Here is a 17,547-nt window from a genome sequence, read left to right on the forward strand (position 1 = left end):
CTGCTTAGTCTGAAAGATTGACAGAAGACAAAAACAGAAACGAATAGAGTGGCAGACGGCAGGCATCATTTCAAATGAATCTGCTAAAGCCCGATGGGCCAGACGCAAATGCGTCTTAGCAGGAATTAGGGGGGTTGGACACCTGGCCGGTGGACAGTGAGTCGCCCACCGAGTTGGGCGCGTTGTACTCGACAAAGAAGTTGTTCTGGGTAAACGCTCCCAAGTAGGACCACTGAGCGCTCCGCTGGGGGCTGATCTGGCGGTTCTGAATGCCGACGCTCGCGTCGCTGCCCTTGAGCCTGCTCTGGTAGTATTCGAACCTAGAGCGTCCGGTGCTGGCCTCGTAAAACGTGACCGAGAAGTGGATGTAGTCGGTGCCGTCCGAGCTGACGATGTACTCGACTACGAGCTCTCTGCCGGAGAATCGCGTGGAGGGGCGCACCAGGAAGTACACGCCCCACTCATTGATGTCCGGGATGCGCAGGTCGGCGTTGTAGGGCAGGATGGAGATGGGGGGGATGTTGCCGCCTGTGTTGGGGACGGCGCGGGCTTGGTTATCGGTGGTGGTGGTGAAGAGAGATATGAGGCCATTGATGTGGACGTAGATCGTGGTGTCGGTCGTGCCGTAGAGGCCGACAGAGAATGGGACGTTGATGGTGGCGAAGCCCGTATCGTAGTTGTTGAAGACGAGCTTGGTGGGGTTCTGGAGGCGGACGGCGGGTTTGATATTGAAGTTACAGCCGGTGAAGGCCGGCGACGTCGACGAGGAGCTGGACGAGGACGTGGATGATGAGGTTGTGGTGATCGTTGAGGAGGATGAGATGAGCGATGAGGAAGATGAGGAAGAGGAAGAGGATAGTGAAGAAGAAGATGACGAGCTAGAGGTAGAGGAGCTAACTGTAGAAGATGAGGAAGATAAGGAAGATGAGGAAGATGAGGAAGATGAGGAATATGAGGAAGATAAGGAAGAGGAAGAGGAAGAGGACAGTGAAGAAGAAGATGACGAGCTAGAGGTAGAGGAGCTAACTATAGAAGACGAGGAAGATGAGGAAGATGAGGTTAAAGTAGCAGTTAATGACGAGGATAAGGCAGACAAGGAAGATGAAGATAACAGGGATGAAGATGATGTAGATGAGGAAGATGAGGTTGAAGTAGTAGTTATAGATAAAGACGATAGAGATGAGGAAGATAAAGATAATAGGGATGAAGACGATATAGATGAGGAAGATGAAGTTAAGGTAGCAGTTATAGATGAAGACAAGAGAGATGAGGGAGGTGAAGATAATAAGGATGAAGATGTGGGAGATGAGGGAGGTGAAGATAATAGGGATGAAGATAAGGGGGACGAAGAGGACTGGCTTGAGGAAGACTGGATGCTCGTCCCTGTCAACGGCACCAATGAAGACAAGGTAGGAGACGAGGAAGCGGAAGGACTAGATGGCGTCACCAACACGCTCGTAGAAGAAGCGGACGTGCTACGCGAGGTCTGCGAGGTGCTGTTGCCAAAGAAGGTCCAAGAGAGTGAGGACGACGGCATCACGCTGGCGGCGCTCGAAGTGCTAATCTGTAGGGCCAAAGAAAGAAAACCTCCTGTTAGAATGCACCTTCTGAAAGAGAAGAAATACCAAGGAGGGATACTCACTGCAGCGCTGATTGAGGAGCTGGCACTGCTAGACGTTCCGCCGATGCCGCCCACGATGGCTAGGATGAACTCGGAGCCCGGTGGGAGGATCTGGTCATTCTGGCGGCGTTCGAGACCCGTCCCAGCGACGGCCGCCGCTCCGAAAAGCGTGGCAAACAGAATAGAACGCCTCATAGTTGGCCGTTGACGAAAGACTAGTAGTGATTGTACGAGGGAGGAACTTTGTGAGTCCTGTTCAAGACGAGGAGCGGAAAGGCTTCTAGAAGTAACCCGGCAGCATTTGGTGAGAGGTCAGGGGCCAAGGATCCCGAAAGACTGTTTCGTGACGAGCAGAAGCATTTTGATGCGCTCTGGGAAGTGAAGGGTCTCATCTAGGCAATGTTCAGGTCTTGGTCCAGATGTGAAGCTGGGGGGCGCGTCCCAGGTGTTTTGGCGAGATATAATTAAAGAAGATTGTTCTAGGGAGGGCGGGTGGAACGTAAAACGACGCGAAGAAACTTATGGAAATGAAGGCTTGAGCTGAAACTGGATCTTCTGAGCGCCTCGATTTTCTCTTCGACATCTCCCAGAACACAACCACTCCCGGAGAAGCCGGATTTGCTTGTTTGTGGAGATGTTCAAATAATCCAACGCCGTTCAAGTCGAGACCATGTTTTTAAAGAAGCGTCCCAAATTATCTCCTGAGCTAACGCGTTATGGATGAGTTTTACCATTCCTTACTCAGTAGCCGCCTCTACAAGCAGGGGCCTCTGGAGGCGATAAGTCAGGGATCCAAGTACCAAAAGTAGCATTTCTCACCCTTGTATTGATTTACGTCGTGGCGCAAACATTCCGTGCCTGGAATGCGGTCGCTTGCTCTTTCGTACTCTAAACCAATCAGGCGCCCTAAAAAGGTCACCGCAAAAGCCAAAAGTAAGCTTAACGAGGAGGCTGCCCAGCGGGGTTCAACTCTCTGTTGGCCTTTCTGCCTTCCTTCCCTTGGTCATTCTATGCGGAAGGGGCCGAGCAGCCGAACAAAGCAATGCAAACGTCGAGAGGTTGCTCAGCTCAGAGTCGCGCAAGGCAAGGCGGCCTCAAACGTCTTGCCCATGTGAATCAAAGGTCTCTCCGCAATATATGACCTACAGACGGCGGCGACGTCAATGCGGCCAGTACGCCCACGTGGGCAACTCTGCGCTTCCAAGACTCAAGACTCAAATTGCGGCGGCGCGGGACTTTTAGCATCACACATCACGATTTCCCACAGTTTCGTCACAGAAAAGACCTTAACTATCTTCAGGAGAACTTTCACCTAAAATTGTTTGTCCGTTTTAAGAGAATGACCGTCAAAAGCGCTACTGCGACTCCCTGGTCACTTGCGTTGCTGCCTGGCAGGGTGTGCCATTCACAGTTTGCGACACACTCGGTCAGCTCGGTGAGACGGGTGGTGGGCTCCACTTTCGTGGCTGTCAAATGCACCAAAGTGGAGCTTTCTCGGTGAGGCCGTCCAGCCAGAGAAGTTTGCTCCAGACACGGCCAACGTTATCGGATCAATCATCTCACCTGCCATCCACGGCACCGCTTGGCGAAAGTCAGAAACCGCTGACAAACGTAATCCTTCCTACTGCAATTTGGAAGTCACACAGATGGTTTCCTCAGCAAGCTTTCGTTCTGCCTACGCCCCGCATCCAGTCGTTCTCCCTCCCACATCTCCTTCGGACCCCTTTCGGCCCCCCCGCCACCATCATTGTCAGCGTGCGGCATTTCATTCAACTTGTTCAATCCCGGCGCCCTCTCCGACTTGGTTCCTTAGCCGCCCGACTCGCCGCTCGCGCGAGATAGGAGGTTGGCGTCGTGCACACTCCATCCACTACGTTGCGTTCGTCGGCAGGTCTGCCGCGGCCACCAGTCGACCTGCGTGCCCGCGTCTTCGACATCTCTCGAGTCAAGCCCGCGCGAGACAGCCTGGAAGACGCGCATCGCCGTGTCGGCCCCCCCGGCGTCTTTGGACCCGGTGGTGTGGGGACGAATTGCTTGTGTATTCCGACCGACCGACCGAATCGTACCCGCATCGCTGGGCAGCCAGACAAACTCGATCAAGGGTCTGGGTACCTTCACCTCCTACTGCATCTAGGGAATGACCACCACGACCATTGCCGAAAGTGGAACCGCGATCATGGCCTGCTGTTGGAATCTGAGAGTCTGCGAGTACTCATCACGTATCGCAGCCTGCCTCGGCGACAATGTGACAGGGAGCTAATGGGAAGTCGAGGTCTTTGTCAGTGATTGGGAAGGGTCTGGCGCGACGGAGACTTCCGGTGTGGTCGTGGATGAACGACGACACGAACTGTCGACATGCGAACTCGAGATGCAGCGCGGACATGTTCAACACCGTCATGGAATATGCTTGCAAATGCCGAAGACCGACCTTTGCTTGGAGACGGACACAGCAGCCGTGTGGTCGAGCCTGGCGCGGATCGAACAAGTGGCTTTGAGCGGCGTCGAGATCGGGGCTGCCGATGAGCCTGATCCTGCTAAGAGCTTTGGGGAGATTGGCGGGCCGTGAAGGCCACCCCCGAACGAGAGCTGATCGGACAGTGTCCTGGACTCCTAGTAGGGTTTCTTTTGCGTGTCTGTTCAAGACAGACAAGCGGCAACGTTTACCAAGGCGCATTACGTTGACTTGCAGATCTTCAGATTGATTCGAAGTCGTCGCTGACTACCTCAAAGTCAAAGAAAGAACGCAACACTTCGACAACCTATGTTTGTCGCGGTCGATGATTGATACAAGCTAAGGGAGGTTGAGCTGATTATGATTGCGATCCAATACGTAGCGTCAAGAGGCGTTTTGTATGGAAAGATGTTTCAAAATCCGGAGTTCGAAGTCCACTGCGAACTACCTTCCTTCGCTTTTTTTCTCTCCCAACCATTCACAGATTCTGGCCCTTGTCCCACCTCTCCATTCTGGAACGAAGCTTTAGTTTTACTCCATCGATTCTCCGATTCCTCCCCAAATCAAATCCAGACGCAGGTCAGGGTCAACGTCCACAACCAGCTTCAAGTGGAAGCTCCAGATCGGCGGGGTCAACTCCAGATCCATGATCAAGTTCCAGAGAACAGCAAGCCCAAACGGACATACAAAGAGCCAGACGACGGTTTTCCTGTGAATCTACAGGAGAGGCGCCGGTTCTGTGTGTACGAAGCTTCTATAACGGGGGGCTCAAGCTCGTTGCTCCGTCAGCCAGGGCCCATCCGTGGTGTTGCCGGTATCTTAAAGAAAGCGGCGGCCTGCAGCAATAAGCGAGATGGGAAATGGGATGCCCCAAACCTCACAGGCACAACTTTTAGAACAGACAGTCCATCGAGGACTTGCAGAGCGGAAGGCCTAGAGGACGTTTAGTGAATGGATCCAGACGGAGTGATTGAAGGTCAAAAGACGGGATTGGAGAATCGAAGCCGGTCAGCCGAAGCAGGGAGAAAGACAAACTGAAGCGGTGCATCTCAAGCTATCACTCCGGCTACGGGGCCTCATCAGTCCCTGATTAGAAGCTTTACGGACGAGGAATGTGTTCTGCTTCGATCAGAAAGGGAGGTTCGCTTACCATCTCTCTTTGAAGTTAAACCACGGAGATTCAACTGGACGGGACGTGTTTTTGAGGACTGTCGAAAGAAAGGCCGTTTCAGTGCTCGGCCGTTGCCCTTACAGCGGCACTTACAGCGGCACGAACTTCTCGTGCCCATCCCAGAGGCTAATGAGGAGCGATCTCTCGCCAACCCACGGCGAACGCGCGTGCTGCGCTCAGTTGTCAGCCGATTGGACCCGACCAAGGAAACATCCGTCTTGCGGAACGCTACCTGAACCGTGTAGTTATCCAGCAGCGCCACATCGCCTTCTTCCCACGGAACCAAAAACTGAATCTCGTCGCCAATCTCGAGCAGTCGCTCCAGATGCTCCGGTGGAATCTCGCTGTCGTCGCCGTACGTCGTCGGCAGGTGATAGCGCCCGTCGCGCCCGCGATGCGGCGGATCGAGAGCCTGCTGGTCGCGCATGCGGCCAAAGACGCCCGCCAGGCCGTTGAAGAAGGTGAGTTTGCTCGTCGAGGCGACCCTGCGGATGGCGGGCACCCTGGAGAGAACAATGAGCGAGCCGTCGCGTTGCCACTCGGCCTCGACGTGGAGATGGTCGGCGAGGAACCTTTCGACTTTGGCGCGTTGGACCTCGAGCGTGTCGCCCTCTTCGATTTCGTGACCATACGAATCCTGTGAATTCGTGTGAGTTGCTCAGCTGTTGATAACGTCCGAACAGGTGCGACTTGCCTTCCAGTTCCAGCCGACGTTTTTCCAGTTAGGGTCATCTTTTGATGGGTAGTATTGACGCCCGATGACACCTGGGCGAGAGCATCAGCCGTGCCAAGTTATGGAACGCCCTTGTATGTTCTGTCTTCACCTTTTTTCTTCAAGTCTCTGATGAAGTCTGGCAACTCTTTCTCAAGTCTGTCATACAACTCCAGTGAAGACAATAATGGAGTCTGGCCGCCTAATAACCTTGTTAGATCCCGAGAAGCAGCATGCTGTGTGTAGTGGATTGACACATACCTTGTTGAGGGACCTTCTCTGAGAAGAAGAACAGCACACCCGGGAAGTTTGCAGACCGGCCATACTCATTGTGGAAATAGAATCGGATGGTTGGGGGCTCTTCGTTGGCTGTCTTGACCGTCTCTGAGATGGTGGTCCGTTTCCCAGAAAGACCGATTTCCCGATGAAGGTTGGGCAGGCCGAAGGCGTGCACGAACTTTGAAAAGTCGCCCGCGTCTTTTAACGGAAAGCCGCGGAAGAGAATCGTGCCGTCTGTGGTTATCAGCTCATATGTATGATTAACTCGAGCACTGGGAAGACCAACGGTCTGTTAGGAGTTTGTTGAAGACGTTCTTGTCCGCCAAAGCCTTCAAGTGGGAGATGGCGTCATCAATGTTAACGAATGATTGCCCTTTCTTGACCTGAATCCCTAGAGGAAAACCCTGGCCGTGTACTGTGCGTCTTCCGGGGATGCTGAAGATCTCCACCCGGTTCTCCGTGCCCGGGAGCTCTGGGCCGGTCGCGTCGGGGGCTGTCGCAGGCATGTTTAAGTCTTGCAACCACGGACTTCGGCAAAAGCAAAGAGAGTGAGAAAGAGAGAGATAGAAAGAGATAAAAAAAAAATTGCCGTGATGTTGGCGAGATTCAGGACAAGGAGGCTTAATCACTTCCAGCGAAGGATAGGGCTTGACCTTTCATCTTGCCTCAACAGAGAGACAGGCTGCACAATACCAACACAGCCTGTATCCATCACAAACCGACGGGATGAAACGACATTGCATCCCTCATGGCATCATTACCAGAATATACGACGTTGCAGAGATAAGCAGGGCCCGAGGAGATCCCGGCCGGCTAAGTTCTTACCCTGGCCACTCAGAGGTCATGCACTGCTGGTGACGCAATTCTCCGGCCGAGTTGTGACATGGCTTCACATTTTGCCATACACGGAAGTATCACGGAAGTATTCTGCCCTCTGATAAGACGTCACCCTCACAGGACCCGTAAAATTTGGCCCACTTGTCAGCTCGCACCCATACTCGGGTCATGCGTGCGAGAGTGCGAGACGGGCATTTTCCGTGACATGGGTTGATTTTTGGAAAGCAAGCGAGGCCGAAATACGGAGGCTCTGATGGACGTTAAATGCGAGGAGCTTATTGTAGAGTTTTTCTTGTGCAGGACAGCTCAGTACTGTTTTCTGTGCAAGCTTTTCGTTTGAAATAGGATTTTGCTGCAATGGCGCCCGTGTCGCTAGAAGACAATGTGCCTTCAAAGGCCAGCGAGTTGACAACTCGTATCGTTCCCGCCGTTGAGGAAGAGCGGGAGACGACGTGGCGGCATTTTTTCTGGGATGCGTGGGACAAGACGCCCGAAGAGAGAAGGCTGATTTTCAAGGTATTTTGAAGTTATTTAATTCTAGAATTCCCTGGTGGGTTTGCTGACTTCGCAGATGGACATCACCTTGATGACTTTTGGATGTCTTGGAACATTCATCAAGTATATTGATAGGTAAAATGAGCCATCCGCCCTTTTCTTCCAATTATTAACTGATGATTGATGAACCATCTAGATCCAACTTGAACACGGCGTTTGTGTCTGGAATGAAAGAGGAAATGTCACTTTACGGGAACGTAAGAACTCCGCACACGCCTAAAGCCGAGACGATGACTGTTCTGACAAGAAAAAGGAGCTCAATTACGCCAACACCGCGTACAGTGTAGCGAACGTATGAATAAGATCCATTCGAAGGAAACATTCTCAAGGAACGAAGTCACTGACACTACGAAGATCATAGGACTGTGGCCCGTCAGCATTGCCCTGACTCGTTCGACCCCGAGATACTTCATCCCGTAGGTATGCACTTAACAGGCTTTCCTTTCTGCCCAGTACTGATCCAGCGGTGTTCGACCAGGCTGATGGAAACAGGATGGACCATATGGTAAGACCATCTTACTACAGCCTGGTAGACTCTAACAATGAGCAGCACTCTTGGTCAAGCCTTCATGCGTACTCCGCTGCAAATGTACGTCATGAGGTTCTTGCTTGGTCTTTTTGAAACGTGAGTCCTATTCTTCAATCGACGGCAAGATGTTTCCAACAATATTGACTGGAGCAAGTGGTCATTGGTCCTCAAGTAAGTGCAGCTCTTGGCCATGGACGTGGCGGTCGGTCTCACCTGCTACATAGTCATCTACCTATGCGGTGCATGGTATCAGAAACGAGAACTATCCCGCGTATGTCGAATTGCCAGTGTAACAGCACGCGGCGGTCTGAACTGACACCGACGCTAGAGAATTGCAATCATGAACTGTGCCACATCCATCGGCCCCATGTTTAGCTCGTACCTCCAAGCGGCGGCATACACGGGACTGAATGGTGTTCACGGCCTCTCAGGCTGGAGATGGGTTAGCGCTTTCGTAGACAAGGCGAAAAACAACTCGAAATGGGTGCTAACCCAGGTCGCAGCTTTTCATTATTGACACCGTCATCTCCGTCGGAATCATCATCCCGCAATTCTTCTTCTACCCGGATGTCCCGGCGAGACAGCAGCCAAGCATTGTCTTCAGCGAAGCCGTAAGCCAGCGATTCTTTCAGACATCCCCTTTCCGTCTGAATTCACCACGTAAGCAGATGCTGACGGGCTTCTTTGACAGGAGATAGAGCTCGCTAGAGACCGCAACCCAAAGGAGGGCCGCGTCAAACAGGGAGCCTTTACCTGGGCCCAAGCCAAGCGCTGTGTCACGACCCCGGATATTTTTCTTTTGTGGCTAATTTCCGTGTAAGTTTCTGGTTCTCCTTTCCTTGCTTGACATGATGGTCGATAGAAGGCTTACTTGGCTAACCAATCTCCTTCATAGTTGCAACTCCGTCGCTCATATGCCCTCCGACTCCATGGCGTTCTGGTTCAAGGCCTGGAACACCATCAAACCGAGCTCATATACCGTCCCACAGATAAGTAAGTTATTTTCTCCACGAGAAGATCTCAAGCAAAGTACCTGATGAAAGCAGACAACTACACCACTCCTCTCGGAGGCGTGACCGTGATCCTCACGCTCGTGTTTGCCTGGTCCAGTAGGTTTAGCATAGGCCACCATAATAGTCTCGTGACTCATTGATGTTCCTGCAGGTGACACTTGGTTGAAGGGCCGTCGCTGGCCGATGTTGGTGGTTGGCGGTGTGGTTACTGGCATTGTTTGCATTCTCTTGGCCACTACGCCCGTCTTCCCTCAAAACAAAGCCTTTAGATGGTTCCTCTACTACAACACGAACTGGGCTTTCGCTGCCAACACCATGTTTTGGTCTTGGACACAAGACACACTGTGAGCACCTCTGAAGCTGACGAAGCGGTCCGAGCTGATCCTGATGGCGAATGTAGCTCCGGGGACCCCTTGACTAGATCGTTTGCAAGCGCCGGACTGAATGTATGCAGTTGGACAACTATAGCCGTGGTGTAGGTAGCTCCTGTTCCCTCATTCATGTTGCGTGAGTACACTCCTGACAAGGCGCCTACAGACCCCTGTTCGCTTTCAAGACGGTCGATCAACCTGCGGTTATCGGCGGCAACTGGGGCGCGGCGGGGATGGCGTTTCTCTATGCGATCGCCGCCCTCACACTTGCTTACATTCAGTACAAGCGGGAGAAGAAGAGATTAGAGGCCGAGGTCGAGACGAGCGGCACGGAACACAGTGGTTAATCCGCGGACACTGCTTACTGCTGTCCGTGTCTACTCAAGTAGTTACCGAGTGGGATTCACCTAAATCCTAGGTTTTGAGATCTAGGAGGCTTATTTAGTGATTGTGAGTAGAACCTCGACACTTAAGCCACTGCGAGTGTAGCTGTTACTGCGGAACAAGATATGCAGAGGCAAACCAAGGAAGGGTCCCTCGGGCCATAGATCCATTCTCGATGGCAGATGGTTACGGCAACGCAATGGGGAATGTTGTCTCCACAGGTTGGTGCATACACTGGTCACCGTTCGTCTGTTCTTGCGGCGGCGGATACAGCGACCATGGCTTTGCGGGGTCTTGAGGACAGGATCATCGGAGGCGTTTAGTTCAGGCTGAGTAGACTGAAGAGGAAACGATGAGAGAGACTTACGGACGGATTTAGTAGTCGTCTGGTTGTCAGCTGTCTTTGGGAATTGTCCTACCAAGTAGGGGTATGCGAGATAAATGCAGAACTCCTTACAACAAATGTTGGAAACGTCTGCTCATGCATGGAAGACAGTGAAACGGTTGGGATATGTAATTCGACTGCTGGTGCTCACGCAGAAACAGGTATTGGCAAGTGATTTGAGCTCGACTGCCAGCTGCGAAGGTTACATGGGCAGCTTCGTCTGAAAACATCGGTGACGGAGAAAGGCAATGAGCGCGGAATATACAAAGCCCATGCTTGACAAACAAATCCATACTTTGTCTACTTGAGCCGTAAAACGCAACGATAGGAGGCAAGGACGAAAATGGAGGAGACTTTCGTCAACTGATGGTGGTATCTTGACGGAGTACACCGTTCCACAACGCAAGTTTGTATGGGAGACACGGGTTTCGTCGAGTGTACAATCCAAATGATTGACGCCCTCAGTCACAAGAACTGGGTTCTCGCCCCGCTATCGTGGCACAAAGAAGGAGAGTTGTTGAAGTGGAGACGCAAGACGTGGGGAGTATTGGAACGCTTTACTGAGGGCATTGATTCGGATTCCTGAAGATATCTGCGGGGTACCGCAGCTTTCAACCTAGTCTAGGTCGTCGGGGGCCAGGAGGATTTGTCGGGTTCGTCGATGCTCCGGAAAGAGGGGCACTGGTTCTCGGTCGGTTCTTGCGGGAGGGTGATGTTGGAAGGTGTCGTCTCGGATTGTCGACTGAATCGGATCAAGGTGTCGATGTGCTTGTAAGGGAGATTGGATCTCAGCCTGTGGTCGTGGAAGAGGGATCGTCGGGAGTATTGAGTCGAGTTGACAGGATGCCTGCATGATGAATGTTCCCGAGAGCGGGAGTGTCAGTAGGAGAAAGAAGACGCAAATCAAACAAATAATGGAAGGGCACCTTGGTCAAGGTTCCTTATTGATGGCACGAGACAGCCACAATAAAGGGGACAGGTCGCGGCGGGGGGTGCAGCGAACATGGTCGGCATCCGCGTTTGTGCCTTTCGGAGTGACGGGGCTGTTGTAGGTGTTTCGCGCGGAAAAAAGAGGGAACGATGTGAAAGGTTGATGTTAAGAGACTCGAATGACGCTGAGGTTCGTCCCGGTGGAGGCTGGAATTTGACAAAGAGGCAGGTGCATGGGCAAGGCGCCTGCCATGTCACGTACCTGTCAAGCATGGTCCAAAAGTGAGGTAGGAGCGCATCGAACGGCTGAGTAGGCTGCATGCAGAAGAATCTCTGGGAAGGCATGGGGGGGAAAGTGGTTACCGAGGAAGGTTATCAACCCAGGCAAGATCAACAAGAAAGAACCTAAGTCGGGGGCAGGAGCAGCAGCAGCAGTCGCAATGGCCAAAAGGTGCTGGAGCTTCGCCGGTCGGACGAGCCAACCTCATCCTCTGCACGTCTTTTGAAGCGCTCGAAGCTGTCGGCAAACCCGTTCACACCGTCCAACCCCCTCAAAGGCCCTCCGAATTCATCTTTGCTCGATCCTTGCAACAGTGCCTTGGTTTTGGCACTTGGGTTCCTCGCCGCCCACGCTTGGCCTTGACTTTGGTAGAATCATTTTCGTCCCCTCTCCCGCGACCCCCCGTGCCACTACGACGGCAGCCCAAGTCTCGAAACCCTCCGACGAACCATCTTGCGTGCGGTCGGCGAACCATGGGACATGGTCAGAACTCTCGCTGGCCCCAGCCATTGTCGTTCGGAGGGATCGAGACTCAGGCTTTCGGATTGCTGCTGCGGCTGAATATTCCGGCATAGTGGGCAGTCTCCCGTTATCTTTTGGGGGCAACTCGCAAACCCTATGCACTCTTTGCCGAGAACTTCGCAGCAAGTAATCATCTTCAAGCACGTCAGCCTTGCACACACACCCTTGGCTCACAAGACTCCTTTTGCCGTTGCGATGATGCTTCCTGTGATATTCCGATGCACTGCGCGTCGCCTTCGCAATGTCGACTCTGCAATTCACCGAGGCACCTCTCTGGCTTGGTAGGTATCGCGAGATGACTCCCGATTTCAGAGCTAAAAACCGGGAGGTATCCACTGCACTACCGCTGGGTGTACAGGGGGTACCTACCGATTCTAGCGCTAAAATCGGGAGGTACCCTCTGTGGATACAGCCGGCAGCCTAGGTACAGTGCCCAGGTACCCTCAATCCCTGAACAACGGAATGGTGCAGTTCATGCACACCAAGACTCCCTTCTTACCAGTCACCATACCATCGACGAAGCCGATGCATCATCCATTCCGTAGGAACATATTCCATGAATGTCGTCATGTTCCCTTCTCACCAAATTATATACCATACCCAAGTGTTGTTACTTCCCATGGCCGTCTGCTGTGCGCCAGTTGTCGAGGCACTGAACTATTTCTCGAATGGTTGCATTCCATTGGCAACACCGGCTGTGGGTGTGGAAACTCAGACACGAATATCCAAGCTTCCAATACTACTACTTCCAGAACAATGGTGCGGATGATGCTCGACATCTGCCGAGTGACAGCTGCATCGCCAACATCGGGAGCTCTTGACACACCATACGCCCGTAAACCTCTCGCAGTCCTCTGGGTTGTGCTCTTGACGGACCACCTCGAAAAAGACGACTACGACCTTTTGAGAAATAACTAATCTGCTCCCAGACTCTGTAGCAGAGAACTGGGTTGACCGCATGATAATCCACGGGACTGAGGAGAACAAGGTTGTATAAATAATGGTGGACGCGTACGAACACCATTGTTTCGCTGGCTGGCAGAATAAGAGTCGTTGATCTGGGATCGAATGGCAGGGACCGGATGTTGTGTTTACGTGACACTGTCGATAGCGGCCTACCTCTTTCTTTTTAACCTAGTCTGTTCTCTATTTGCCAAACTAATGTCGCTATTGCAATTTTCGCTTGGGTGAATTATCTGATATGGCCACATGCTTGCATTCAAGCTCAGTCCTGGCATTCTTGCTGTCGGCAAGGGTGAGCTAGCAAGCGTAGGAGATGATGTCCCAGGTCGAAAGGGGGGGTTCAGAAGCAGAGACTCGATCCCCTCTCATTGAACTTGGTCCATCATTCCGATGTCTCGAACCAGCATGGCACTCCAAAAGTATGCCTTTCGAGTCTCTGAATAAACGCGATTGGCTTGGCTTGATCACTGGGTAGCGCGGTAGACGACGTCTTTGGTCTGGTACTCCAAGAGGCTCCTCTCATCGAACGCTTCAATTTAGCGCCTCAAGTATTAGCTTCTTCGGCTAAGAGGGAAACAGACACTATCAGGGGAGTCGCAATTATTCGCCAGCTCTGTTGTTGTTTGAGTCGGCAGCTGAATGTTGACTTCGAACACGGTGAAGGTGAGAGGTCCTTAATTCATCTGCAAAAGAAGTCTTCAAGCCAAATCACAATCTCAAGCACTCACCCCAACGAAATGCAAAAGAATCAACTCGATCCCCAAAAAGCTAGCAATCTGGGTTAAGGCATATCATCTGGGACTGCTTCACTGCGACTTGGCTAGACGCGAGCCGGGAAGAGCCGTGTCCTGCGACAAGTTGCCACCAAGTCACTAAAACGATGGTGTGACCACCCATTTTCCCTGCGACAGCCCAGGATGCTAGCTTCAGCAATATGGCGGAAGCTCCATCGTCACCCTCGTCATGTTCGGCGTGGGTATCGTACGGGATCTTGAGCCTGAACGCCAAGAGAGTAGGCTTGTTACCAAGGTTGCGCTCTCAAAAGGGACTGCTGAGTGGGTACACCGTCATGCTTCGAATGGCGTGGACAAAGGCCAACCTAAGATTTGCACCCAAGAAGTCCAGAATGATCGCTCAGTCATTTGTTCATGTCAGAGCATTATTTCCTCCCCATCAGGGGCCCTTCCAACTCAAAAAGGCTGAGACACATACGAATAGCTGGGATGGTCTACTTGGACAAAGTCAGAATGTCGTCAAGCCATCTCGCTCTCAAATTCCATCGGGCGGTGTGACCAAAGACATGCCAGACGCGGAAAGCAGAGTCAGCAGTCTTTCACTACAGAGCGTTTCATTCAGGGCATGAACTTTCGAGACCACGGTTCAAATGATTTGAAATGGCTCTTCTTGAGCCTGAGTCTGCTCCCAATGTTCATAAGCAAGTATAGATTGATGTGCGGCTTCGAACTCAGCTTCAGGGCAACCGCTTTCCCTCATGTTTCTCTTTGCAAGACCATCGAGCACACATATCCTGCAGGCAACCCAGCATATTCTCTTAGATTGGGTGCGTGTTAATTGCGAGAGGAAACAACGGTGGCGGCATCTCTGGCCCCCGAGCGATGTCTCTGAAATGGCTTTGACAGAGAATTGGACACTTTAAGCGGCAGCCAATCTCTGCGACTGTCGGTAAAGAGATCGGAAGACTCCAAAGATGACTGGGCTGTCCCAACACCCGGAACGGGGAGGAAAACAGCCTCAGGGATGACGGTTGTTCGATATCATCGAACGCGATGATATGGGTCAGCATTTCGGCATGCGTCTGTTTCACGAGAAGTCATCTTCCGTTGGCAACAAGCAACCCAGCATCCCTCGTCTGTTCCTTCTCGGCATGACCTACCTGGATCACGCCGGCCGTATTGATGGGCATCCTGTACATCAGAGAGATGTAGCAGGTGACATCCGCCCTAACTGTGGGGATGCAGGCATGGACTTTGCATATTGACTGCATCGAAGCCTGCACCGACATGAACATCATAAGTATCAGTTTTTGTCCTGGTTGATGCGTGTTCTTGAGGGAATCTTCGCGGTGGTCCTGACGCCTGTCTTGTCAAAATAAGCCGCCGTGTCGTTTGCAAATTGGAAGGGGGCAACCCCAAGGGGCTCGGTATAGGCTGTACATAGTCATGCCCATCATGTTTTCCCGTCTCTGCATCGTCAGAGCGCTTTCAGAGGAGTACTGAGCCGTCCGGAATGACTAGCAGCAGCAGCATGTGTTGCGTCGGACCACGTCACTGCTCTGAGCACACCATATAGATATCGAAGAAAGATGAGTCGCAGCTGACAGTCACGGCTTTGAATTGCTGCGCGCAGATTGATCAGAAGTCTGAGTTCCTGGGATACATGTTGGAGGGCAGGTGCAGGATGTCGCCTTGGGGGCCCGAGAACAGTCTTTCGAACGCTCTTAGCTCAGTACAGCAGTATGAAAGCTTTTCTGGAACGCCGCCATCTATCGTGTGGGGCTCATCATAAGGTCAGTCCGCTTTAACGAGTTCTCTGCCGCAGAGGGAGCAGCACATGGGCAACCACTCATCCGGCTCATCACGAACGCGCACGATTTTCCGAAGGCCCCCGATATAATTATCTCGCCGGGGTGCGTGTGCCTGGATCAACAAAACATTAGGAGGAGGTCGGAACGAGCTATGTTCTGGAAGAAGTACGAGTGCGGATCTGTGGGTTGACGGACATCTTTTGGATAATCGTGTGGCTTGCTTTTAACTGTGAACCGCGCGGCAAAGGAGATGTGAATCAACTTGGTGTGCTCGTTACAGGAATTATCCCTCTTAAAAGCAGTCTCCTTCTCTTATATAAATCATGCAATTCGCTCTTCGCCATGTGCGGTCATGTCGCCGAACTTCGTGGAAATTGTGAGTCGCTCCTTGGCTTTGGCACTAGACAGCAACTACCTATGCTTCGCGACAAGCTAATCTTCCGGAGCCCGTTGACTCTTCTTTGACTCAACATGGGCTTCGTGAAGCGCCCTATGGTTTCCCGGGTCAGTGGCCTTTCAGGAAGCCAGATAGGAAGCTTGATACAGGCTGGGACATGGCATAGTAGAACATCCACCTCAACGTCCACACGGAGACGCCGAGGTGCCCGTCATTTTTTAAACGCTACCGAACGTCGTGCTCAAGATATACGTACTTGTCTGATTCAAATCTGTCCAGCTGCTACGCTGCATAGTCCTGGTGTGATGTCTGTTCAAGCCAGTCGGCAACACACTGATATTGATCACGCGCATTACGGGAGCAGGAGCTTGAAGAGCTTGAGGAGGGGATTGGGTCTGGTTGATTGAGCGGATGACTCGAACCTCTGCAGATCTCTTTTGACGCCCGCTGAACAAGGAATGCCGAGAACAAAGATCCATAGATTTGCAACACACGACCAGAATCTGTTCGTGGTCCAGCACTTGGACCTGTTTGGTGTTTTCTTCTGGATAATATAGACCACGGGTGTAAGCTAGCCCGACCGTCTGTCTAGGCAGCATTTTCCCTGTGGCTGTTTCTATTGGCTTGTAGTTGTCTTGTCAAAGTGGGTGACACGGTAGTTCTGGCGCCGCTGAGAGCCAAGTGGTCATGACGATGCAATAGTCTATACTCAGAGTCCTCGCGGTACCTCATGGAAACGCGGAATGAGCGAAGCAATCGGCGAGCTTCGTAGGCACTAGATAGTTCTGCGAGAAAGACGGTCGGTCACATTGACCTGCAGGCTGCAAAGTAAGTTCGCTACACATACTGCAAGTTATAGCCGCAATATTTGCAGTCGCGCTGTGCAAATAAGACACTGGTCGGCGTCTTAAAGAAAACATTTCTTGTGAGTTACAGGCGCGCAGGTCATTAGGAATAAAGGTGTATTATAGGAGTAACTATTTAGAAGAGTGGTCTATATCGCAGGCTAATATCTATATACGTAGTTTACGTAATACTATACGTTATATAATAGGTAGTGAGGCTATAGCTTAGATTAAGGGTATCGTAATATACCCCCTTAGATATTATAGATAGCTAAAAAACTTATTTCTTATTACTATATACCTAAAACCTATTTAAATTTATTATATATAATATATAAAAATAGCTTTTAAAGTAATAAAGTAAATAAATAAATAAAATTAGTGTTTATAGTTATATTTATAGAATATAAGAGTACTTAATAAAGTTACTTAATTATTAAAGTAAGTTATAAATATACTTAGAATTAATAAAATTTCCTAATATAGTTAGTATAAGCTATTAGGTATAAATAGTAGAGGTAAATAAAACCTCTTATACCTTCTTATAATTAAATTTTTCTTCTTTAGACTACTTATAATTTATAAAAATAAGTTTTTAAAAATCCTAAATTACTTATTATAATACTTATATATTATTAAAATAATTATTAGATTAATTAATATAATTATTAGAACTTTTACTAACTATTTAATAGATAGAATTTATAATACCTATCTCTAAGAAGAAAGTTACTATTTATATATATAAGGTATATA

The 17,547-nt window shown here is 51.0% G+C and overlaps 2 protein-coding genes across 2 annotated transcripts; one reads left to right on the forward strand and one right to left on the reverse strand.

Annotated features, from left to right (window-relative positions):
• Positions 1–5,333: 5,333 nt before the first annotated feature.
• GCG54_00015610 (Clavaminate synthase-like protein) lies at positions 5,334–6,741 on the reverse strand (the record flags this gene model as incomplete). Its single annotated transcript, XM_045415388.1, has 6 exons — positions 5,334–5,414; positions 5,477–5,881; positions 5,957–6,009; positions 6,069–6,158; positions 6,218–6,469; positions 6,522–6,741. 6 exons carry the CDS (start codon positions 6,739–6,741, stop codon positions 5,334–5,336), a joined length of 1,101 nt encoding a protein of 366 aa, XP_045259187.1.
• Positions 6,742–7,429: 688 nt separating this feature from the next.
• On the forward strand, positions 7,430–9,887 carry GCG54_00015611 (Pantothenate transporter liz1; the record flags this gene model as incomplete). The annotated part of the gene is made up of 15 exons (XM_045415389.1): positions 7,430–7,588; positions 7,644–7,702; positions 7,764–7,824; positions 7,881–7,919; positions 7,982–8,043; positions 8,178–8,252; positions 8,311–8,327; positions 8,381–8,427; positions 8,485–8,598; positions 8,660–8,767; positions 8,848–8,972; positions 9,052–9,149; positions 9,203–9,265; positions 9,321–9,513; positions 9,707–9,887. The coding sequence occupies 15 exons, from the start codon at positions 7,430–7,432 to the stop codon at positions 9,885–9,887; spliced, it is 1,401 nt and encodes a 466-aa protein (XP_045259188.1).
• Between the last annotated feature and the right edge of the window lie 7,660 nt (positions 9,888–17,547).

The sequence above is a fragment of the Colletotrichum gloeosporioides genome (assembly GCF_011800055.1).
Source record: "Colletotrichum gloeosporioides strain Lc1 chromosome Unknown consensus_80, whole genome shotgun sequence".
In the NCBI taxonomy this organism is placed as follows: Eukaryota; Fungi; Ascomycota; class Sordariomycetes; order Glomerellales; family Glomerellaceae; genus Colletotrichum; species Colletotrichum gloeosporioides.